This window comes from Corvus moneduloides, chromosome 7 (assembly GCF_009650955.1).
Source record: "Corvus moneduloides isolate bCorMon1 chromosome 7, bCorMon1.pri, whole genome shotgun sequence".
In the NCBI taxonomy this organism is placed as follows: domain Eukaryota; kingdom Metazoa; phylum Chordata; class Aves; order Passeriformes; family Corvidae; genus Corvus; species Corvus moneduloides.
The window spans coordinates 27,743,113-27,768,621 of NC_045482.1; the positions used below are offsets into that span (position 1 = coordinate 27,743,113).

At 44.8% G+C, this 25,509-nt stretch overlaps 1 protein-coding gene across 4 annotated transcripts in view; it reads left to right on the forward strand.

Annotated features, from left to right (window-relative positions):
• Positions 1-25,509, forward strand: part of GLI2 (GLI family zinc finger 2) — a 190,862-nt gene that overhangs the window by 132,231 nt on the left and 33,122 nt on the right. For 3 of the 4 annotated variants that reach the window (XM_032114616.1, XM_032114615.1, XM_032114617.1), the window contains 2 exons: positions 16,613-16,815; positions 18,493-18,684. In XM_032114616.1, coding sequence (XP_031970507.1) covers positions 16,613-16,815; positions 18,493-18,684 — 395 coding nt within the window. Of the gene's footprint in view, positions 1-14,197; positions 14,306-16,612; positions 16,816-18,492; positions 18,685-25,509 lie in introns of all 4 variants that reach the window. The other variant, XM_032114618.1, reaches the window with a different exon arrangement.

The following is a 25,509-nucleotide window of genomic DNA, read 5'->3' on the forward strand; positions in this document are numbered from 1 at the left end:
TTAAGGTGGTGTTCTTACATGTGCATTCTTGTTTGAGACTATTTGTCTTCACTGTGAGATGAAACACTTGATTTCATAGGCTGTCTTTCATCCTCACTCAAGTGAAGTATGATATTTTACAAGAGAAAACTGCATTGTAGATGACAGAAAGCAGAGTGTAGAATGATAGGGTGGTGAAGGAATTAATGCATTCAGTCATCAAATCAGTAAATTAAAGGAAGATCAATCTAATGAGGACTAGCAAGAAGGAGAAGATTTGGAGAAGATACTTGAAAAAAAACGATGAGCTGATGATGCAGAGGGTCACACAGAAAGTGCTCTAGGCTACAGAACTGTTTTAAAACCTCTTCCTATTCAGGAAAACATGTAAGTATATGTTTAATTAGAAATGCCTGTTTAGGTCTGTTGACTTCAGAGAAACTTAAATGCATCTTCACATGCTGTCCTGAGGAGAGGTGCTTTTCTGAAGATACCACAGAATAGAAATGTTTACTAAATCCTGCTTGTGTATTTGTGCTGTAAAAATAGTTCATATCGGTGGTTTTACTTGTTCCAGTATGGACTTGGCTGTTGACTTCAGGTATGCTCATGAAAGGCTTCACTTGATGATGATTTCTTTAGATGATTTTTGCAAAGTTTAAGTCAAGGTCGAATGAAGAGGGACTCTAGAGCTCTGGTGGTTACTTCCACACAGCATTGCTGTGACTCCAACATCATCACAGAGGTCCCAGAACTGGTGTCAAACAGGACAATTAAAATGTCCAAGTGTCTACTTCCTAGGAAAACCAAATTTTCAAGGAATTAGCAGTGTTTGAGGTGCTGCTTTGGGTAGCTGATGACCACTCAGGTCAGACTATGTTGGTCCTGTTTGTTTGAAAAGACTCTCAAGGAGTCAATGATGTTTGCAGTTCTCTGGGAGTAACTGAAATAAGGCCTTTGCTGCTGTTTTACCCAGATCACAAGGCACCCATTTTGTGATGGCATCTTTTGGGGATCAGGGTACAACATGAGAGTTGGTATATTGGAGGGACCAGGTCAGGGTGAATAATTCTATTTTCTGTAGACCAGCTGGAAGGATTTTGCAGTTGGTTCCCAAGGCAGAAATCATATAGAAGTCATTTCTATTTTTTTCCCTTTTTTCCTAGTCCCCCAGCCCAACTGATGCTCTGTAAGAAGTATTGCTAGGAACTGAGGGACAGTGAGGTATCTGCAAAGTTTTATCCAGTACATTTTAATGCTTAAAGAGTTACTACCTGTTGGTATATTATTTCCAATAATATAGAAATAGAGAAATAGTCACGGTGAAACCAGTGTCAGCAGACCCCAAACCGCTTTATTCACTTGAAAAAATAGTAGACTCCCAAAGTCAAATAGATTTCTATCCATCTTTGGAAAAGAAATTAACAAACACATAACCCAACCATTTTTCAGGTTAGGCCAGAGAAATTCCAACCCTCACTCAGGATGTGGGATGACCAGAATGTAAGAGACTAAAATGGAATTGAGCCAACTTAGATATTTTACGAGTCATGTTTTTTAAGGGTTCCAGAGGATCTTTACAGAGGACAAATGCACTGGACTTTTGGGCTTTAGTGGATAGGAAGGATAACTGCTTCATATTCCTCACCAGAGCATCGTCACGTGGCCTTGCCTAGTGAGTCAAAGGGAAAGGCATTCTCCCACCAACACCACTTCCTCTGTGTCCTGGGATTTTCTATGCAAGTTGTCTACTCAAGGCTTGGCTAGGTCTTGACCTCTCTTGGCATGCGAGAGCTAAACCTGGTATGACTCCAGACTTCCCTCGACCGCGTCTGGTTTGAATCGTGTCAGTGCCCGGATGAGTGCTAGCACAAGAATAAGAATCTCTTCAAAGAGTTGTTTGTTTGTTTGTTTGTTTGTATGTTTAAGAGATGGCTTCTGCCAACTCTGAAGAAGGTAGGAGCTCTGTGAGCTGTAACTTCTTTCCCTTCAAGTCCTGACGTGCTGCTGGAGTTCAGGGTTCTGTCAGCCTGGTTTCTCCTTCCTTGATCTCCGCTAAGCAGGGTTTGCATGTCTGGTGAATTGTGTGACGGTTTCTGATAAGGATGGATGGTGAGCAGAGACTTGAGATTGATTTCTGTGCAGGTGTCAAATTGCTTCAGGTATGTCACTCTGGTGCAGCATATTTGGTGAGTGACCTTTCCCAGGGTGACTCAGTGAGTAAAGGGCACAAATTGACGGACAGAAAATTCCTTAAGGTGTTTTGTGCTGAAGAGCAGATTGTGCTCCCTCCCAAAGTCTTGCACTAGATGCAGTGGTTTCCTATCCCTTCGTTTGGTTTTTGACTACATTGCCAAACTGGACTTTTTCCAGGATCTGGTTTCTGTGATTGACTTCATTACTTTGTTTTTCATAAACCCAACCCTTCCTGCTCTGTGTTTATTGGTGCTCTTCTCCCAGGCAGGGCAATTCTGTGGTTCTCACATTCACCAGCAAAATTGCTGCGATCTACAAACTTCTAGTGGAGAAAGGATTTGTGTGTACATGTGGGGGGTGTGTGTGTAGTCTTCCTTACCTACCAGTGCAAGGTCTCAGTCTAATCTCCTGCTCCTGTTACCATCCTCACTGGGTGAAAGCTGGGCTGGAAGTAGTCTCCTGGACTACTGTGTGCCATGGTCTGCACTCCCCAATCACATTTGAGCTTCAGTTGAAAGAGCCAGTGGCATCCAAGAGGAAATCTTTAAAAATTAACCTGTAGACTTTTAGAAGCTTGAAGGCTGAAGGTAGAAGATGGACATGGTGCAGCCAGGCAGTGTGGCATCTTGGGAGGTGTTACAAGAACTTGACAAATATGCCTGTAAAAATCCATGGGTACAATAGCATGAGCTGCATTTGTTGTTAATTTTTGACTTGTCAAACTTTTGTCCTCCTTCACTGAGCAGAATGAGAGCTTTCATGTGGGATTTCTGTAATTAAAAGCTTATCTCCTGCCAAGAGGTCCTTATAACTTCTTGCACTTGCTCTGTCCCTCAGACACTCTATGACTGACCTTAGAAAATGGCCTGTGCCTTTTTTTTCATTGGCTAGAAACTCCTTTATAGTAGGCATGAACGGTTGTATTAATCCTTGTGGTTTTCACAAGTACTAAAAGTGTACTGCATGCTAGGTAAGAGTAATTATATTGCCATTAGATCATGAACAGCTTTACTGTACTGTGATGTGACGTACACAAAAGGAATTGTGAATATTGGCAGTTCAGATCTGGATAGTTGAATTTCCTTGGTTACTAATAACACTATAGATTATTTAAACCATAAAATATTTTTTAAATCCACATTATTTTCACCTGTTACATCCTTATTTAAACAAATCAAGCAGCTGATAGAACTAAATAAAAAAAACCCCAAAACATGCAAAGTGCAGGATCTTAAGTTTTATTCTCAAAGTAAACTTCAAGATAGAAGAATTTCTTACTGAAATCCCATCAGCAGCCTTTTCCTACAATGAATGCATGTAGGACCTTACACCCCACTGAAATCAGCTTGAGCTGCAAGTGATACTTGATGGTGCAAGAACATGACTGATGGGACTTTCAAAAGCTTCTACCACATGGAAAACCTCACTACTGGGATTTCTGCATAGCTTTGATTTCCAGGTTTGGTTTGTTTGCCACTGAGTTGTCTAAAATGAATAAAGAAATCCACTGCACCTGAGCAGTTCTGATTTCTCATTTCCAGACCACAGTACAATGGCCCTGTGTTTGCCTTTTTCAAAACCAGAGAGAAATGTTTAAATAACATTTTGTGCTGAATTATTAAAACTGCTGCAAATGTTTCCATTAAAATTTGAGTATGTTTAATATCCCTTCTCTTGAATTTTAAATAGAACCAATACTTGGTGACTTAATTGCCCAGCAATATCTCTTTTTTAGTTTTTTGCCTTGTATTAATAAAATGAGTGTATTTACATAGTTCCAACCTAAGCACATCTCGTTTTACTGACTAATTGCCTCATTTAAAGGGCACACAGTGTTAACACCTTTTGGCTTGCCTAAGACTTTACATCATGCTGCATGCTGAATCCCATAGTGAACTTTATCCTATGCAAAAGATAAATCATGTTTTCTATCCTTCTTGATAAAATGTTCAAAAAAAACCCCTCCACAACTCTCTGGTCGTTTTAAACTGTCCCCCCATTGAGGACATTGAGGTTGTGTTCAGACTACCTAGAGTACCATCTCAGACAGAATCTGGCTGCTGTTATGGAAAGCAGTGGCTGTAACCTGTGAGTTGAGCACCTGCAGGTGCCCATGCATCCATCTCTTCCTCGGCTCTGCATAGTTTGAGTGTGCAGAAACAGGGCTGGGGGTCTCATCCCTCTCACCACTTAAATGCCACATAAGCTGGTGTTTGGTGAGATGCAGGAAGGGTGATTTTTGAGGTTGTGAAGTGATGAGGATCCTCCTGCTTCTGCCCCTGGATCAGCAGTAGAGGAGGCACCAGAACTGTTAGTGTGAGGAGGATGTCTGGGGGCCTTTGCCAGCACTGATGCTGTAAAAAACCCCTGTTTTTCAGGAAGCACCCCAAACCCAGCTGAAATTCCCTGGAAGGGGAAGCATAAAGGGTGGCTGTGCCTCTGCCATTGCAGCATTTAGGAGAGAAACAGCTTCAGCGACTTGGCATCAACCTGGTGCTTTTGGGAATTAGATGTGACATTTGAGGTCAGGTTGGCATAACTTAAGGGTCATCTAAGGACTGGAGATACTGAATTTCCTACTTTTACCCAGCTGCGCTTAGTGCCCAGTTTTAACCTGAGTTGAAGGAAGGTCTGGGGTATCTTGTATTGATGAGAGGCCCCATGCAGGCAGAGAGCAGTGGCCAGAAGTGAGGCCATGGCACAGCCCTAAGGACAGAAGCCACTGGAGGGTGGTGGTGTGGTGATGAGCTGTCTGTGCTCAGGCCTTCTCTCCTGCCAGGCCGATGAGCACCAGACCTGCTGGACACCAACACAGCCATGGTGGATATGCAGGACCGGGTTCTCTGGCCTGGAAGGGCCATGTGTGTGTGTGTAGATCACTCTCCAGCTACAATGACAACGGCTCTTTGAAATGCTTTTCTGCATTTGCATTTGCAAAAGCTGGATAAGCCTTTTTAAAAAAAAAATCTGATAAGTAGCAGGCAATTGAATTAACCACTGTTGACTGTATTGCTGTCTCTTAACAAACTCCATCTGTATGGTCTCCCTTTGTAGACACAATTTTATAACTTAATTTCCCTACCAAAACATCAGTGTTTACTTAGTAAGAAATCTGTTCTTTGTCAGCTTAAAACAGTGATTTCTTTATTACCACTCTGCGCAAGGAATGACAGCACAGAGTTGGCACTGGAGCAAGTCTGGTTGAGTCTACAGCGTTGTAATGGAAACAGGGTGAACTGAGGGTCAAGTATAATGGGATTTGTATACAGAAATGTGTCTGCATAAGGAATAGCTGCATGAGATAAGAAAGATGAGGCCTGCAGGTCTCCTGTTGCGTGGTGTTGGGAAGGGGATATTGCTGTAGGTACACAGCTGACACAGGAGATGGGGTTACCTCTGCACTGGCGTGGCAAAGCTCCCTAAATCACTTGTGCCTATTCCTGTGCCAGCTGATGTTGGTGGGTGTAGGATGGATTGGGGCAGTGGTCAGGGATTACTCTAAGAATATTTTGTTTGTAATTTTTACTGATTTTGGGAAGCATAAGGGTCAGTGAGGGGTTTTCAAGCTGTTACAGTCTGTGCCCTCCCTAAAAATTTTCTAGCAGAGTTGTTGAACATAGTATAGTGAATTTGGCCTGAATAGTAAGAGGCATGCAGAGATTTTTTGCTGTCTTTCACAGCCCCTACAGGGGTTTTTAGTGATTCCCAAGGGTTTTGCAAACCACAGGTTGAAAAGCACTAGTGTAAACTTCCAGCAGTAAACAGCTGGGGAACATCAGATCCGTATTCCTGCCTTGATAAATGTGTTATATTTTCCTATGCCGTTGAAAAACTGAAAGAATAGGAGAGCAGCTGTAGTCAATGACACCAACGGATCTGGGAGCAAAGGAGTTTTGCAAGGAAGATTTTTTGGGTGGTTACATGGCAGATGAGATATAAAACACCTCATCTTTTCTTACCATGAGGTGATGATTTGGGGGTGGGGGAAGCATCCTGGCTCCTTTGAAGTATGTTTGTTGCAGTGGGGATCCTGCAACACGCATATATCAAACCAGGAGTCCCGTGGAAAGGAAATATATATGGACAGACAGATTCTTGATAGCTGTTTCAGAGATGTTTATTTCTCCAGCCGCATGGCCGGGGCTCTGCCGAGGAACTGTTCCAGTCACGGGACCAAGGGTCCTTCTGCCCGCGCAGGGAACACAAACCAACCCATGGGAACGAGGCTGAGCAGGGGCAGGGAAGCCCCGTGTCTGTGCCCTCAGGGCCCCTCTCCCAGGGCTACACGGCAGGGGAGGGACCCCGACATATGTTCAAGTTGTACAGTGCAGTGAGCAGTGCTGGGGTTTTACCATAGGACTGGGCTTCTGTTTACTGCTTTTACCTTCTCCTGCTGTAGAGCCTTTCTCAGTCTTACATTGCAGGCTAGAGCTGGCAGAGAAATGCCAGTTGTTTATTGCAGGCTGTTGGAGAGAGACTCTGAATTATTTTGCTTAACTTTTCCCTATGGAAAATTAGACCCTAGCAGAATGTTGTCCAGATTTTTTAAAACATTTATGTCTCATTCATGTTCATTTTCTTCCTAATGATAAAAAAAAAAAAAAAAAAAAAGAAAGGAATAAAATGTGATAGGTTAAAAAGAAGAAATTCATGTTGAAGTGCTGATTTATTGTTAATTCTCTTATTTTGTACAGAAAAGTCAAGATGCTTCCAAGAATAAAGCTTTTTTGGAATAAAAAGGGTTTATTCCCTTCAGTCATATCAGTGAAAAACTTTTACCTAGTTCTGCTCTTCACTATATAATTGCTTGCTTTTCAGCATACTCGTTGCAAAGCAAAGGCTGGTTAGATCAGCCAGTCTGCTGGATCAGATCTTACATTACATCTTGAGCTCTTTGAGTGCCATTAGCATTTCCTTTTAGAAGTGAAGAAATATTGACAGTTTCTTAGGTTATCTCGCATTTTACTGCACGTTAGGGCACTTCAAAGTCTTTATGTAGTGATGGGAACTGTCATGAAGTAGATGTGAAAAGGGCCTTTGGTCCAACTAAATCTGTCAGCAGAAAGATTTAGGGCAGGTGGTTATTATTAGAAATCAATGTATTTATTATATATTGTTCAGGAATATTTCCCTTTGGAGGTTACTGTGAGTGCTATTGCTGTTTAAAATGTGTCAAATGCCAGTAAAATTAATTCCTGCAGAAAACCCAGGGAGCCCCAGCCAAAAGCTTTGTTATTATGGGAAGACACGTCTCTTACTCCTTTGTGCTGTGATGCACCAGAGGCAGGTACACACACAGCACACCAGCAGAGTGCCTGGCACATGTCTGTGTGTGTGTGAGATGTATTTCTGTGCAACTATCACAATCACCTGTATGTACTGACAGAGCTCCTCTGACTGCTGTGTCTGGAAAGGCTTTGTAGAGATCTGTGCTGTACCTGTTCCCATTTTGTTATATTCCCCTTTGTAAACTATGGGGTTTGGTTACTTCTGGTTAGTTACAACAGCTTACTGCTGCTTAGGGCAAGTGTGTCATCTTTCTAAAGCTTGAACACCAATGGTTTTGTCCTGTACTTTAGAAAAGAGAAGCAGGACATTTCAGGGTTTTGTAATTAATTGGATGTAGGTTTTCCTTCCTTGGTGTCTTGTTTAGCTATAGGATTTAAGTTATAGGACCTTGGATTATGGGAAGAGGACATTCCCAATAGAAAAGGAGCATATTAGCAGAAACATTAATGCTGGAAGTTGTTGTCCTGGAACAAAGATTCATTTTCCATTCACCCCATGATTTACAGCACATTCCAACCAAGTGATTTGGCTATGGTCTTCTGGCATAACATTGTTTGCCCTTTCCCTGACATTTTGCATATAAAGAAAAGTTATGAGCTTCTTGGGCATTCAAGGTACCAGGAAATGCAGGAGTCTACCTAATTTGTTAACATGAAATTATAGATGTCAGACACAGACTCTGTTAGTTAACATTGGTTAGAGTAATGCTGCAGCCAGTTGATTGTATTACAGTCATGATGAAGAGGAATGGTTTTTTTTTGCTTTTCTGGGATATGACAGGTATGGAGCCAAGGCAGATTTAAAGTGTAATGAATGAATAAGCATTTTCGGTGGTTTGCCTGACTCTTCCATGAGCTCCGTTGCTGTGGTGTTGCTGCCACTGTCTTTCTCTTTCCTCAATGGGTTAGGGCTGTCATAACACGGAAACAGACTTTTCCAAAGTAGTATAGGAATTGTCTTTTAAATGCTAAACCCATCTGTAGCACTTGAATGTTATAACCTTTTAAGGGAGAGAAGCCTCCACCCAAAAGTAGCATAGGAAGAAGACACTGGGCAGGGATAAAAAATTCAGATTTCTTCCCCACAAACATACACTTCCATTTGTTTTCCCAAGCCCAATGTCTTCACAGCTACAAGCAAAGTATTCACTTGAAAGTGCTAATATCCTCAACATGTGTCCCAAGGGAAAACATTGAGATGCAGAGAAACAGCTGTGTCACATCCGACACATCTCTCTAACACCCATTTCCCACATCCCCACACCAGTGTTGACTCCTCTCAGATCTCCCTCAGCTCTGCCATCAGGATCTGGTCTGTGTCTACACCTCTCCCCATCTTTTTCCCCACCAATTCCCACCAGACTTGCTCCTTCAATCCACCATGCCACTGCCTAGCCTTCATCCCCTCCCCACCCTGAGCCTGCAGCGTTTTGACACCCCAGCTCTCAAATTTTGTGACTATTGGAATCAAGTTCTCGTGTCTGGTGGTTTCAAACTGAAGCTCACATGCCTCCAGGTTTGCACTGCTCCTTAGCTTTGCTTTCTTTCACTGCCTCCTGTACTTCTATCCACACTTTCCTTCATGTCTTTTCTCTCACTTTTCTTCCTTCTCTCCGCCTCATCTACCTTCCTTGAAGTTCCCCTTCTTAAAATATGCTTCTTCTCTGAAGGCTTTCATCACTAATCTCTCAAGAAACTATCTTAGAGCCTCATCTGCTGTGCTTTGATTTATTCGTTGTGCAGTTTTTTTGGCAAGTATCTCACAAGAACTGAGCTGGTCATCCTTCTACCTCCATTCCTAAAGAAAAGCTTGTGTGAAGAGGTGGGCTTTCAGAACTTAAATTAAAAGATCATGTAAGTAAGATAATTGGATAAAAAAAGGATATTAGGATCTGAAACAGAATGTTTACTTGCTTTGATGTGCTTTGGGAACATATGTCTGCACAGTGGGTTGTGTGGCTGATTAAGTATGAAACAATCCAAGAAAAAATCACGACTATTAAGCTTAAATCAAAGATCTCTCCCTAAGACACTAATTTGATTTGGGTTTGAAGGTCCCATATCAACCCTAATTTCTACCTTTGATGTCTTGCTTCTTTGTGTGTTGTATAATGGAGGGCAACCTTACTTATAAAAATTTGCGGTTTTCTTCCATTTTAAAAGCAAATATTGTTATTGTTGTTGTGTTGCAGTTGTGGCTACAAATGTCAGCCAAAACTAGACCCATGTTGTGGTAAATGCAGCACAAATGCAATAAGAAACCATATGTGGTCAGGAGAATTTTTAATCTGAGAACGAATTCCTGTATTCAGGTTCCCAACTTTGCTCCTTCCAAAAGTTGCCCCTGTCCCCTCTGAGGCTGCCAACAACCTGCAAGCTTAAAAACATTGTTAACTTATGGTGAAACTTAGATGAAAAAAGGTTTCAAGCTCTAAACCAAAACACTTTTGATTTCATGGTTAAAAAATAATATATATCAGGTGAAGTCAAATAGGTTGATTTGTTCTTGGGGTTAGATATTTTAAATTTAGGATTGAAGTCAGGTATGTTCTGGAATGGTCTTTCAAAAGGAGAAATGAAAGATGTTTACACTTTTTTTCCACTTTTAAAACCAAAATTTTTTTTTTTTCACCTGGAGCAAGTATTTTAAATTGACCTCATGTGCTAGAAGTTGCATTAAGTCTAAGGGATGGGAAAAATCATGCAAAGAAATTGTACCTGCCTTAGACTATGATACTGTGTAGATGAAAAACAGAGGAGTCACGTTGGAGACCTGTTCTCGTTGCTCCTGCCATCACTGGCAGAATTTGCTTTGATTTCAGTAGTACAAGATTAGACTGTAGGCATGGCAACTACCACTGCCAATGGATGTGGAGTGGGATTTTCATAGTGTCTACCTAAATCCTTCTCAAGGCACTGCCCAAACCACAAATTCACAAATAAGGGATTTCCTATTCAGAGATTTGTGTCTGTTAAGGCCCAATGGAACTACCACAGTTACCTGATCTGACACCTGTAACACTGGCCATGGGATTCCCCTCTTTAATTTCTACAGTGGGAGAAATTACTATTTCCTACTATTAAAACTCCAAGCCTTGCAGTGCACTTAAGGCCCATCTTTTAGAAAAAACATCTAGTTTTGCTGTACAGTCTTGTTGCAATGCTGAATTTACCAATTCCATCCATAAACCCATCTGATGGGAACTTACCCTTGTTGTTAAGAATATCTTTTAAAACAGATGTTTTATTGTTATAAATCTTTTATTATTATTTTTATGCTTCCTTTTTAGCTCAAATACACGTTTGAGGGGAAAAGAGAAAATACAAACTGCATGAAACATGCCCAATAAATTTCTGCAGAAAAGCTGTCACAATTTTTGTCCAGATTCACAATCTCTGTAACATCTTATAAGTGAGAGCATTAACTGCTGAATTAGCAAAGGTAGCTCTGATTTTCTATATATTCATCTTTCTGAATATGAAAAAAAATTATTAACCTTATTTTAGAGCTGAGAAGATACAAGGGAAAAAAAATTACTTGTGCTGTGCATCCTGATGGAGAGGGGGCTGGGAGTTGTCTCTTGAGTCCCCATCCCGATCTCTTTGTAGAGGGACACATAGGCTGGTTCTCCAAGTTGATAGTTTTATATTCGATCATCAGGTCACTTTAGTGGGTAATTATCAACTTGTTGCAGTGCTGGGAGAGCTGGGAAGCACGAGTGATTCCCCATCACCTCATTACCAGGCTGCCCCGCACTCCCTGGCAGCGGCTGGGGGGAGAGGCGGCTGCAAGGCAGCTCTGTGCTGCTCCTGCAGCACATCCTCTGCTTTCCGAGCTGAAAAAACGGCAGGGAGGGAAATCTTTGTGAATGATCAAATGCCATGTGAATTTGATAGTCGTGGCCCAGGTTTGACCTCTGGAAGTTACCTTGTTTTGAGGGACCTCGTGGGGTTTGATCCTGAGGGTACCGCACAACTGTTGCGACCTCTCGCCCTTCCTGTTGTAAGGGACTTTACATCAGAAATAAACAGAGGTGAAGCTGAGGGGCTGGTGAGAGCTGTTTAGACTGAATCATTTAGCATGAATCCTGGGGCACTTCAGGTTTCCTGTTGAATACAGGTTTGGCATCCCATCCATTCAGTGTCTGCCATGAGAGCAGTCCATTTTTCAGTCATCTATATGGCTCTCCTCCATCTCCTTCAGACAAAAGTGGTGTTCTGGGAAAACAGGACTTGGAAAAATGGGCTAGGAAGTTTTATATAAAACAAAACAAAAGCAAGGGGTTTTATGTGGGGTTTAGAAAGGATTGTTGGTTTTAAGAGCTTTTTTCTTATGGCAAAACTCTACCGGGCTATGGTACTCCTCCCCGTGAGTAGTTCTGTTCCTTGCTTCTGTTTAGCAGCTATGCATTTCTTTATTGTAGAACAAAGCAATTGCCTTCAAGTGTCCATATTCCATTAAGCATATGGAAAAGTATTCAGCCCTTTGTTTTCTGCAGAATGAATTTATTTGTCACATAAGTATTAATTTAGACTAGTCATGGAACATTAGTGCTTGATAATTGTCTGCATTTTTCTGGGGTTTCTTTAACTGGTGGAGATTATTTCAGAAATGTGCAACTTCTTTAACTGTTACATTCATTGCTGAGGGCCCCTTGCAGAGGCAGCAGACTCACAGCAGTGGCGAGATGCGGTGAGATGTTGCTTCATCTCCGCCACGTAGGATTTTGGGATTGCTGATGCATGTCCACAGCGGGAGAGCAGGAGAAAGACACCCCAAGGCCCTGTTCAAAGCAGCCAGCACAGATTTTGCCAGTCCCTGTGGTTTTCCCTACTCAGGAGCCCAGCCCAGTTCCTCAGAGAGGATGCTGCTCCTCTGCTGTGGGACCACGAGGGTTCTTTCTTGGCACTACATCCAGCAGTGGCATCAAAGAAGAGCACCTGCCAGGCTCCGAGGCACACACAGGAACATAGTGCTCTGCCTCACTGAAAACCACAGGCTGAGGTTTCTTTGTCTTGGTTTTCAAAGCAAACTACCAGCTCCTTCCCCCAGACTTTGGGATAAGACTGCAGAGCTTCAGCTGAGCTGTCACTCCTTTCAGCAAAACCCGAGAGGCAGGAAAATTAAGCAGATCTCTTTTCCCCAGTGAAGGACTGTTAAGGAGTGACCAGGTCCTGGGAAACCACCAGAAGTCTCCCAGTGACCCACAGGCAGTGTGTGTCTCATCTCAGATGCTGGTATCTCTTCTTCTGCTGATCGTGCTCCTCTGCTGTCATGTGTTACCACTGCCTCACAGTTCTGCTCTGCAGGTAGCTGAAGACAGGGAAATTGTGCCAAGATTTCTGCCCTCCCAGAGGGGTCATCCACTGTTCTGGTAAAGACCTGCTCTCTAAAGCCTTTAGCTGCTTGTATGCCCCCACCATCAGCATGAGGCCCAGCAGCCCTTAGGTGGCATCAGGTAATATCTCTCACAGTTCAGTGTCTCCCTCTGTTAAAGAGCAGCAAAGGAAAAGCCTCTCCTGGGTAGGGGAGGAAATGAATCCAGGCTCATGTGCTTCGTCAGAGATGCAAATTGCTCTACGAGTCCTGAGCATTAATTATAAAGCCTGGGCTTCTCGCTGGAGCCGCGGGGAAAACAGGCCCCTGGCTCACATTAAATTTAATGGCGTTTGGACACCCAATTCCCTTAGCCTATTTGAAAACCAGAATCCCACTTTCTCCAGATATACATGTGGTCCAGTGAAATCCCTCATCCCACTGCAGACGGCAATGTTTTTACAATGTTGTGTTCAGCAAAGCCAAGAGCTCTCCCTCAGGTGGTCGGGTGCTTTCCTCATGCTATCTGTGGGATCCAGGAAAGAAGCATGGATAGCAGAGGTCTGGGCAGGGAGCTCTGTGGACAGGCTGAAGAATGCAGCTCTGTCACCGTGGTTTCGTTGCATGGGCTGGTTCACCACACCAAGCTGAAGGTTGTCCCACTGCAGGGTGCGGGGCATGGGCATGGAGAGCCCTGCATGCCCTGGATGTGAGCTGGGCATGGGGACAGAGCTGCCTTCCTCCAGCACTGCTTCATCTCTCATTCACTGCCTCTAAAGAGCAGGATGTGATGGTTCTCCTCTGCAAGGAGCAGACCTGTGAGGATACAGCTGCCTCTCACTGTGTAGTTGCAATGCCAGTCCGATGGCTCAATGTGGGACATAGGAATGAGGTAAGAAAAAATGCAACATGGAAAAAAGTGGGAAAAAAATTCAAACCTTTGGGGAGTTAGGAGCAGAGGATGCCCCTGGCTGAGTGAGTTGTTCCTGGTAGGCATCTCCAGGAAGCCACGTTATTTTGCAATTTGCTGTGCTATGGGATGTTGTTTTGCTAGAATTGTAGATGTACAACAGTGAGAGGTGATATCTGCCTGGGAGGGCTCACAGGAGCCAGACCTTGATGGGAGTATGGCTGTCCTAGTCCACAGATGGAACAATGAGCAAGGACAGGCTTTAAGCAGAGCCGTAAGGAGCTGCCTGCTCTCTAGCCCAGTCTTTGTGCACAGGGCCAACTTCATGTTCAAACACCAGCTGGGTTTCCAGCTGCATGCATTTTGGGGAAATTCTTGATCTTTTTCCCAGTGTTACCTCTTTGTACAGGGTGGAGTTTTCCTATTCTGAGGGATTCCAGCATTTCTGCCTAATTTAGCACAGAGAAAATGAACAGCAAACCCTTTATATTGTTATACGCATTTTAGATGTCGGCCTCACAGTTTGATCAGCAGAGGCTCCGAAGGCTCGTAAACCTGGTAATACATAGTTCCAGGACTGCATCAAAGAAGTTCACAACCCTTTTGGGAGAAGCTGTGAGTACTGATGAAAGAGGGAACTTATTGTATATGTAAGAAAACTTCTTTCATGGCTTATGTATTAAGGCAGGCTCTGTGGCCCAGGGAAGATTGGGGCTGCTTTTAATTTACATCGCCCCTCACTTATATTAAGTCTTCGTCAGAAGAAAAATTAGTCAGATGTTTTCTTAATGACATCATTTTTTTTAATCCTGTTTCATTTTTTCCAGATGAGGCAGTGGAGATTATTAGAAATGAATTGAAACTAAATCTGGAACAGAGACTTTGATTCACTTCTCCCTCCTCCCCGGTAGAAATAAATTGGTCGGCTCCGTGCTCGGATGCCTTTATTAGCAGCCTCGACAGAAACCAGCCCCAGCGGCCTCGGCTGCAGCTTCCTGAGCTCGCCGCCGCCACGGCTGATGTCATGGCGAGAGGCACCGGAGAGTGACTTTGGTCACCCCATAATTTTGGTAATGGAAGGCCATGGCAACACAGGTGGGGAGGTTATGAGGTCTGAAATAGCCATGCCATCATCAGTTTGTCTTTCAGTGTCATGAAAGAAAACAGGGTCGATGCTGGTGGGTGTTCCTCTGGCAAAACCCCGGCCTGGGTCTGATGAGCCACCTGTTTTGGTGGCTGTGCATCTCCACTGAGCCTTTATGTGTGATGGATTTTCACTGCCTGGTATTTCATGCCACTGAGCCACAGTGTGTATTGCTACAGGAAAGTACTTTGAACTATAAATATTTCAGAAAGCATTTAATTTACTACCCATCAGCAGAAAGTGTTCAAAAAGCCACAAGGTTTACTAATTTATCGGAAAGACAGAGAAACACACAGAAGATCAAACAAAGACAAACATGCTTGTTAAACTGCTGAATAAGTATGCAAAGCTTGTATTACATTTCTGTGTGGTTTTGTTGATATGCAAGTATTACAAATAAATTGAAATACACCTGAACTGTTGATAAGGCAGGGTGGGACTGAGATCCTGAGCTGCTGGTGGTGTATCAAAACTGCTCAGACCATCATGTTTGTAGTCTGTGCATGGAGAGACAGATCTTACATGCACTCACTAATGGCATATTTGGATAGTCTTAGTGAAGGGCCTTTGTAATACCCTCCCTTAGATCAGCCCACATCCCAGATCCCTGACCTCCAAATCCCTGTTGTCTTCTGTGCCCAGGGTGCAGCCCCCCCAGGGTGCACATCCATGTCCCTCAGCTTTGCCAGAGCACCCAGCCAGGGACGAATGCTGTCCCTGCTGTGACCTGTGTGTCAACACCAGCTCTGCTTCCAGCAGTCTGTGAGTACAGAGGGAGCTAATACAAAGCAGATTTTGCTCTTTTGTTTTGCCTAATGACAGCTCTGCCTCATTTAGTTTCTAGCTCAGATTTTCTGCTTCTCAGGTCAGGGTGAGTAACTTTTCCTCCTTTGCACCCTCTGTGGTTTGTCTAAGACGCTGGAGGGTACAGTAGGGCACGTGTCTGGGAGAAGTCTGCAGACTTTCTCTTCCATCCTTTTTCACCCTTCAAAAAACTGCTTAAGCACTGAAACACGCATGTGACTTACTTTTGTTACCTGCTGAATCCCCCAGCATTTACTGACTTTATTCTCAGGTAGCACTTGGGCTGAGGAAGATCTGAGGGATTTAAGAGAGGCGGCCCCCAGAAAGCATGCAGTAAAACCTCTCATGAACTTTTGCCCTCTGAACCATACCACCAACCTGTCAAGGAGGTTTGTGCTGGCCGTGATGGATGCAGGAGGTTGGGCTGCTGCGCCGGCACGGGCCAAGCCACGCGTGCTGGGCTGAGCAAAGCACAGCTCAAGATCGCATAAGTTCTCCTTGCAGCATTTCCATCCTTGCACAGACTGCCCTGTCCAGGGCTTTCTGCATGTGGCAGCACTAAACATCTGGATATCCAGGGGCAGTGAGGAGTTTGCAAACCCCAGGTTTGCTTCAAATATCTTTGTGTGGCTAGCCTCCCTGTGCAAGGAGGTGGGGTGGGATCTCTAGCACAGGGTGTGTTCCATGCCTGCTCTATGTGCAGGCACTGCCTAAAGCAGCTCATGCTCCTTTCCACAACAGCCCAGCTGGGGTGAGCCACCTTGCACAAATACATATTTAGTGCAATATTGGTTCGTGTCCACGGGAAGTTTGGGAACTTCAGACTCTGCATATGCCAAGAAGGGAGGGTTTTCCCACTATGCTTGAACTCCTCTCTTGGGGACGAAGGTAGTGGGGCAGGACAGAGAAGGGTGGCAAGCAGCTTTGCCTGCTCTGGGTGGCTGTAAGTGACAGCGTGTCTGTTTCCTTCCCAGGCCTCCTCCTCTGAGCGGCAGCCCCGTCATCTCCGACATCTCCCTCATCCGCCTGTCTCCGCACCCCGCCGGGCCTGGCGAGTCGCCCTTCAGCCCACCACACCCCTACGTGGCACCCCACATGGAGCATTACCTCCGCTCTGTGCACAGCAGCCCCACGCTCTCCGTCATCTCTGCTGCCAGGGGCCTCAGTCCTGCCGACGGTAAGACACTGTGCTACTGGTACTGCAGCGATTTTGTAGCTCACCAGAACTGAAATTCCCTAAAACCCGGGGATTTACAGCTGCAAAGGCTCCGCAGCTGCTCTCTGAAGTGGGAGAGCTGTCTCTTTTTGTTTTCTTTTTTCCCCTTTAACTACACATTTGTTTTGCATCATCGCACTGAGAAAGCAGAGCGTGAGAATAGCTATTACTGCTGGATCATATTATAAATATTTTGCTTAAAGTACGTTCCTTTCTGCAGCACTCTCTTTCTCTCTTAGGAGCTTCCCTGTTCTTATGTCTCTACTGGGAGCCCAGCTTTCCCCAGAGAGGGTCATAGTTGTTCTGGCTGCCTGACCTGGCTGAGACTGATGTTGCAGGGGAGACAATGCCAGCTGGGTTAGCCCCTGTTGGCTTTGTGTCTGGGGTCAGGGTGGCTCCTGAGTGAAGGCAAGGGGCCATACTTTCTTCCTCCTTACTCCTGAGCTGCCCCACAGCAGTCTTCAGGGAAGGTGAGGATGTGTGGGAAGCTGGCTCTGGGTGCAGGCAGAGGTGATCATGCTCTCTGAGCCCTATCAGACCCCACGTTGGGGAGATGGGGACAAAGAAATCCAATAGGGAAAGGGGAAAATGCACGACACAGCTTCCACTTGGCAAGGTGTAAGTCATGCCTTACTTCCTCAGAAGAGCTTCATTACACAGTTGCAGGTGGCTCCTCAGTGCCCAGGGAAGCTGGGCTTTGGGGACTTGGTCTCTGCATGCCCAGCAAACCCAGCATGCTTTGGCTCCTAAGCTGCTGCAGGGGCCAGCGGCCCTTCAACACTGCAAAGCAAAGGGCACCAGAGAGCAACAAGGCCCCTGGATTAGTATCTGGCAACATGAAACTATCTTGTATGACTAAAACAACATCACTATAGTGATGGGGACATGCATGTGTCTTCTTCCCTCCCCTAAAAGGTCATCCAAATTCTCAGGCACCCACCACAGAGAGGTCTGATGGGTGGTGCATGGGTGCGTTCTGCCCTGTCCTCTCCTTACAAAACCAGTTTCATTGTTTGCTGCAGAAGAAAGGCATTGTGGTTTGGGTTGCTTTTCTTTTCCTCTCTTTTTTTTTTCTTTCCTTGTTTAAGGTGGTGGTAAATAAGTTAATGGGGCAAGCGGGTGGGGAGGCAGGTTTGAAAAATTACAGCTGGGAGAAAGTGAGTGTAATTGGCTTTGGCAGCCAAAATGGTTTTATGCTGCCAGACACTAAACCTAGCTCTATGCATTAGACCTTGGCTTTAATTTCCTCACGCTGCTATCGGGAACTGGGCTGCATTTGTCTTTCCTTCCTAATAGGCAGGGATGTTAATGCCGACAGGGTTACTGCTGTCGGCAGCCTGGGCCCTCTCCCCCCTCCCAGGGGTGCTGGCTGCGTCCAAACTGGAAGATTATTAGAAGGGGGAGCGAGAGATTGTTTATAAATTTGCGGAAATGGAGGAATGCAGAGGCCCCAGCCTGGTCTCCTTTGTCCGCAGAAGCACGCCCAAGCGCACGTCACACGCGCCCTACACGGAGCCGTGCGGCTGGGGCTGGCGGGGGGCGCGTGGGGAGACGGGGCCACCAACGTCAGCTCCGAGGTCTAACACTGCGGTGGGAACCTTCTCCCCATGTTTCTCTCCTCGCTTGCGGCTCCAACAGTGGCTCATGAGCACCTGAAGGAACGAGGCCTCTTCGGGCTGCCCCCACCACCACCGGGAGCCAACCCTGCTGACTACTACCACCAAATGACACTGATGGCTGGCCACCCAAACCCCTATGGGGACCTCCTCATGCAGGGCGGGGGAGCAGCCAGCACAGCCCACCTCCACGATTACTTCAGCCCCGTTGATGGTGAGTAACAGCTTGGGTTCTTCCTGGCATGGCTGAAATTTTGGGGTAGATGGATGGAACTGCCCTCCAGTTGAAGGTTGCTTTATGTGGTCACTCTGCCCTGCTGTAACCTTTGGGTGCTGCAGTATAATTTTTGGCTTAAAAGGTCACCTCCTTCCATAAATATATATAAAATAATCATAATTTAAAATATGTACATCCTGGTCTCTTAGGGAGGATGGCATGGCTGTGGCATGGCTGTCGCATGTGTAGGAGATAGGCTGGTCCAGCAAGCTGGGCATTGCTGCTGTCCTGCTGCACTGACCATGGGGGACCAGAGCATGCGTGGGGACAAGCTTCATCTACAGCTCCCCATCCCACTCTGTGTTTTGACTGCTTGGTGTCTGGGGTGAAGGCGGGCCATGTCCATGCATAGCCATGCTAGGCACAGTGGACTTCTCATCTTGGTTGGGACCTCTCAGGTCTACAAGGAGAGAAAATATCTGAACAGGGAGACACGCTGGAAAGAACATAATAGTACTTTGTGCAAGGAAATACAAAAAAGCAGGAATGTGGTATTTGTGATAGCATTGGGTGTTACAAACTCAGAAAGCTCTTGCTCCTGGCTAAATGAAGAAGAAACAGAATCATGTTAGGCACTGCAGTGCTGAGTCACCCCTGTGGCCTGACTGCTGCCCTGGGAAGAGACTATCTGGAAGCATATATGAGGTCTGAATGATTTTTAGAGCTGTTAGAAATGTCTTTCCTTTCATTTCATGCTACATTTTGCAAGAACTGGGGTTGTCAGATATTACAGAGGGCAGTTTGGGGATTATTTCTGCTGCAAGAAGGCGAAGTCTCAGCTCAACTTTCAGATTCGGCGTCTGTTTCCTGGGATGTCTTTGGATTTGCCTGTGGACCATTATAATTTTTGGAGTGGAGATCTGCATCATTTCATTACCGCTTCAAAGTTTCTGTTGTTGAGCTTTTAAGATGAAAGACTTTGTGGTCTTGCTGCTTCATAAAGCGACTGGCTTAGAATGATAAAAGCTGTTCTGGCTGTTCAGTGATGGGAGTTTACAGATATTTCTAATGGAAAAACAGTTTCTCATCTGCAGCTGCTGTGGAAGCTTTACCTGAACATTTTATGCTGACAATTCCTAGATTAATTTGGAATGTGGATCTCAGTTTGAAAGAGAGAGCACATGCTCCTTGGTACCATCCTGCCCTCTAACACTCAAAATATATCTCAGGCTTCTCTGTTACAAAGCAGCTGGTCAGTAAGACTGCTCTGTCTTCCCTCCCAAGGGTTAATGCCTGTGGTTATAGCAGATGGGTGCAAACGAGCCCTGCCAAGTTCTCCTCGGGCTCATGAATAAGACTCTTTCCTCCTTGCCTCCTTATTAGTCCATCTCTGACCAGCAGTGCCTCACTGAAGTGCCAGATAAACAACCAGTGAGGGAGGCAAACACAACTGTTTTCATGGTGGTACAGCCTGGCTCCCAGCACACCAAGATGCTCATCCTCTGGTTTGCTGAAGATCAATCTTTATCTGAGGTACTGAAATACTCCCCTTGGCAGAAGACTCTCATACTGCTTGCCTTCTCCTGAAAACAACTCTACAGTGAATCATGTATCAAAGGTCTCGGTTTCATGCAGCCAAGCTCATAACCATGATTCACTGCAGAGCCAGGGCTCACCAAGCATTTATTATGATCTTTTGGAAAAGCTTTGTTGGTGATTAACTGGAAAGCCTTTTCTGGGCCTTCGCATGTTCTGCATGAGATGGAAACTTTCAAATATTACGAGAATGTGACATGAGACACTACTTTTTAAGAATGTGTAAAGGAGCACCAGTCCAGTACCAGTCTCTGGTCCACGTGCCTGCATTTATCCATCACCCGGAGAAAAGACAGAATTGTACATTATTAAGGCAGAGAGTAAAATGGATGGCTCTGAAATGCCGGATGAAGAGCCAGTGTCTCCTTCTCTTTTTAGAAAGTTATTTCAAAAATTTAAATCAGCAGGGCCTAAGTAAATAGTTGAACAGATAATTTAATAAAGCATCCTCTTATGGTGTTTTTCTGAGACAAGAATATTAGTAGCATGCATAAACCCCCAGTGAGTCACCATCTCACTGCATCTGTCATTCAGAGAGCCCTTTTCTTCCCCGGGAGCCCAGGAACATAGAAACTTTACAAGAACTAGTTTGCTAAAAATGCAGGTGGCTCTTGTTAAACCACATGCAGCACCATCATTCATCTGTGATAACACTGGCACCTGCAGAAGAAAAAGCAGGAGATAAGCATATATTAATTGTGGCCTATTCAGTATCACGTCACTTCCAGACATCTGCAGGCTGGTCCATGGGAGCCATGGACACTGGGAATGGTAGCTCTTCCACAGACACATACCTGGGCCTTTCTGGCTCCTGTAATTGCATTTCTTGGAGAATTTCTCTGTGTCTTCATGGTTTTTGTCAGTGTTTTTCATTCCATCATGTGTCTAAGGTCAGGAAAAATAATAGGATAAGCTGGAGCTTGTTGGTGCCAACCCTGTGCCAGGGCTGCTGAATGTTCACATGGTGACTAAGCTGGGCTGCTGGGCTGCCCAGAGCTGCATCTCTACTGGGTTTTCAGTGTGCAGCTAGAAGTAGTTAAATCACTGAAGTAGACCACATTTAAGTTCTACGTACCAGACTGCTGGGGTGTTCAGGCCAGTTCCAGTGGAGACTAAACAACCCTTCAGTTAGTTCTCCTGTTCCATTTCCTCATCCAAACAGGGACTTGAAATCCAGGAGTGGAGTTTGAATCCAGGCTTAGTCCCATTTTCTGGAAAGCCTACACTTTCAAATCAAAAATTAATCACTTTCCAATGTCATGGCATTGCTGACGGGGTACATTTGATAGTATTTACAGGTTCTAGTCACCAGATTAAAACAATCTTTTGCATTTCTTTTTTAGAAGTAGTGCTACACGGTGGATTATTCCAGGTGATGGAGTGGTTGCGCAAGAGCATCCCTGGGGCAGGAAAGACTGGTGGGGAACACAATGACCCTGGAGATGGCTACAGCTTTCTAAGCATGTTTAGTACTTCCAGCTGTTTTTTTCCCCCTAGGCATAGGGGTTCCTGTGACTACTCTCAGCCCTTCAGGAGAAGCCATTTTCTCTCAGGAGGAGTGTATCCATACTGACTCAGTGCTGCTGCTGTTATAGCCTGTACATCAGCAGATCTAAAAGTGCTGTACAAAGCAAAGCCATTCCATCACAAAGAGAAAAGAAATCAGTGAGTGGAATAGTGGTAGCTTTAGGAACAAGATCCAGATCTTTGGAATAAGATTCTTATGGCCAAGGTGAAAATTAAAGATCATCTTTAAATCCATCACTTTGAGCAAGCATTGAGACTGTGATTGGTTGACCGTGCTGAGTCAGGGAATGGGGAACAAGCATCTTGAGTGGAAGTTAGGTCCAGGGTAGTCCCTCATGTCCGGAAGGCTGTATAGACATGTTTGTGCAACAGTTACCAACAGCAGGGATGACCCTGCAGTGCTGTCATTTTGTTCAGTTCTGGAGCTAGAGGGGGAATCCCTGCCCTGGTTTTTGCTGCCTGATGCTAGATAGTCAAAAATGTCTTGATTCACAATCAGCAGTTTAACTGGCAAAAGGCTTTGTTCAGCCCAGCATAGACAGCAGGCCAACAGCTGGCACAGTTGCCTGGGATGTGGGCAAGTCATTAAGCAGGACTTTATTTCCCCAAATCAAACAGTGATTCAGCTTCACCAGCCTCTTTCAGTCAGTGTTGTTGGAGCCTTTCTGCTTGAAGGAAATGATTTAATAGCCAGCAGGGTAAGGAGCAGGGCTGGCAGTGCAGCCTGGTGGTGACTGCAGTCGGCAGGCACGTGGCCGGGAGAGGTGAGCTCAGGACTCTCTCCAGCAGGTTCATGTGGAGCAGCTACACAGGACAAAAGCAGAGAGCTGAGCCTCATGGTGACCTAGATAGGAAGTGCTTCCCCTGGGGCTGGAGGGACCAGCAGCCCTGGGTTTGCAGGCTGGATGTGTTGGATCACAGATGACTTCCAAAACAAGCCCGCTGTTGGCTACTCTGGGTAGACGGCGTGCTCTGTAGTCGCTTCCTTAAAAACTCTCAAAGACTTATTTTTTTGTTGTTTTCTTTGTCCCAGCATAGAATGGAAACTTGCTGAAATCTCAGAAAAGGTTCAGAAAGCGGGAAACAATTTCCCACCCATTTCTAGCCAGCAGTGCTGTTTTTCTCCCCAGAAAAATATGTGCAGAAGAGAGAAGAAGTCCCAGAGCACCCCTTAAGTGCTGTGTCTGGAATCCTGCTGCACTCTGGTTTCTAAAGAATTCAATTTACATATGCAAGTTGGGTCGACTAAACAGTTACCTTGTGGATTGGGAGTAGAAGAATGCAGCCTTGTCTTTCAGTGAGGATTTGAGGGAAGCATTAGTATTCCTTGAACTGCAAAGCTGACCGGCCTGGGGAGGGAAGAAAGAAGGGTCCCAGGACAATGTCTGGTGCCAGAACAAATGTCCAGCATCTGCTGCAGTCTAAAAAAGAGGTGTGTTGCCTCTGCAGAAGGAGAGAGGGGAATAAGGAACTGGTTACAATAAGAATGTTTGTAGTTTATTGCTGCTTATCGATTAAGGGACTATCCTGTGTTTTTATGGGGCCCTTGGATTTAATTTGATGATGGGAGTGGGATGGGGGGGGATATTTCTGTACACTTTGGATGGAGTTTTCTTGGTGAATGGTGAGGAAGAGGGACCATTTTGATAACACTGTATTTATCCTGGGGCTTGGCCAGGAGATGCAGGGGAAGCAGTGGCTCTGGCTGGGTTTCAGTGAGGCGGGAGGAGGGCAGGCAGGGTGCGAGCCATCTGCAGCCCATGTGCCTTACAGACTCGTCTGTTAGGGAGCAGATTCCCCTGGTGACCCTGTACAGTCGAGATCACAGCAACATGTTTGTCTGTAAAGAGTTTCCTTACCTTGAAGATTTCCTTACCCTGAAGGAGCCTCGAAGGAGCTCCCACTGAGTGCCTGGCGTTTCCTTTCAGGAGGCTTTGCTGCCACTGTTTCTAGTGTGACATAAGGTCTGACTTCTCCCTCCAGAAAAAAACATCTCTTGTAAAATCCGTCTGGCCCACGGCCACAGAAGTGGTCGGAGCAGGAGCCTCTGCTCCCACATCCCAGGTGAGTTGAGGTCTCATCCTGCCTTTGGGCACTGGGATCAGGCACAGGAGTCAGTCCACAAGCTGCCATGTGTAAGAGCTGACCATTTGGTCATCACTGACCTGTGGATTGATCTAAATTTGGGAGGAGTATCCCAGTTTCTGAGCAACTTGTGGATGTGATAATTCACAGGCACCACAGGAAAGTGCCAAGGATACTCTTGCCTTCTAGCAAAGAAATCTGGACTTTCCTCCCAGCTGGACTGGGCTGGGACATTTGGCAGACACTGCCAATGTCACTCGAAAATTCAGCCTTGAATTCTTGCTAGTTTAGAAATTAGATGTTTAAACACACACATCCCAGGAGAGAAATGGCTTTTGGTTGTGAACTGTGGCATTTACATTTACCCTGAAAAGATAGTGCCACTGTAAAGTCAGGAACTTTTCTACTGAAAAGTTACTCCAGGCAGTTTTGAAAGATTTCCTAAAATATGTGAGTTATATTTATTCTCTAGCATGTAGACCAGAGCCCGTGACAGTCACTGTATCGGGGTCTATGTGTGAAATGGTAAGGAAAAGCCCATGCACAACAGTTAAAACACTCTAAAATGTATCTGGAATTGACTTTTTGTAAGGAGAGGCACCAGGGTCAAAGGCTTATGGTAAGTTTTTTATTGTCCTTCATGAGCTGCCATCCACAATGCTGCCACCAATGCCCAAAGCTTTGGGCTCAGCCTGTGCTGTACCCTTCCATTCACCAGTTCACTTCTCCTCCTGACTTGGGAGAGAGAAGGGGACAGTCTTTTGGCTTAAAAGTTCCTGTGTCTTACTCCAGGCCAAAAGATATTTTTGTTGCTTGAAATCTTAAACAGTTTTATTTCTAAGCAGGTATCTTTAGCTTTTGAAAAAAATAAAAAGGAAGTCGGATTTTCACATTTAGAGCTAAGTTTTTTAATATACACCTAAGAAATAAAACCCAAGATGTTAGTATGTGCATAAAAACGGGTGCGCCAACATTCTATGTTTTCAAAGTGCGAAAGAGTTAGTTTGAAAGTAAAGATGACATACCTCAAATAAGCAAGTCTCTAGGTCAGCTTTTAAACTCATAGTTATTCCACATTCCAAAGTCCATGGAAAGCATCTGCTGACTTTAATAGATGTTTTTTCAAGACAGAACGTAGAAGTAGCAGATACAGAGCAGCCACCACCTACCTTGAAGATGCTGTAAAAGGTACTTGGCTGGAGACACTATCTAACACCAGAGGAGGCAGCAATACAGAGGTCTCATGAAGTTATCTTTTTTCTTGTTTTGCTGCATGGGCTTTGGCCTATCATTTCTTTGTGGGCCTGGGTGACAAAAAAGAGGTTTTTCCATATCTCAGTAGGATTCAAGGGAAAAAAACCTGAAGGTAAGAAAGATTTCCATCTGAGGTAGAGAGGCACAGAGAAATTAATTTTAAAAACTGAAGTACTGATAGAGGACTGGAATGAATTTTGAAATAATTTCCTACATTTATTTCAATGTGTGACTGTTTCAAATTCATGTTAACCTATGATGATTTTAGGTTTCTGAACACAACAACTTTCAGAACAACAGAAAAAATGCCAATTTTTTTTTCTGTATAGGAGTGTTGAAGGGGGCTACTCTGACAGTTTG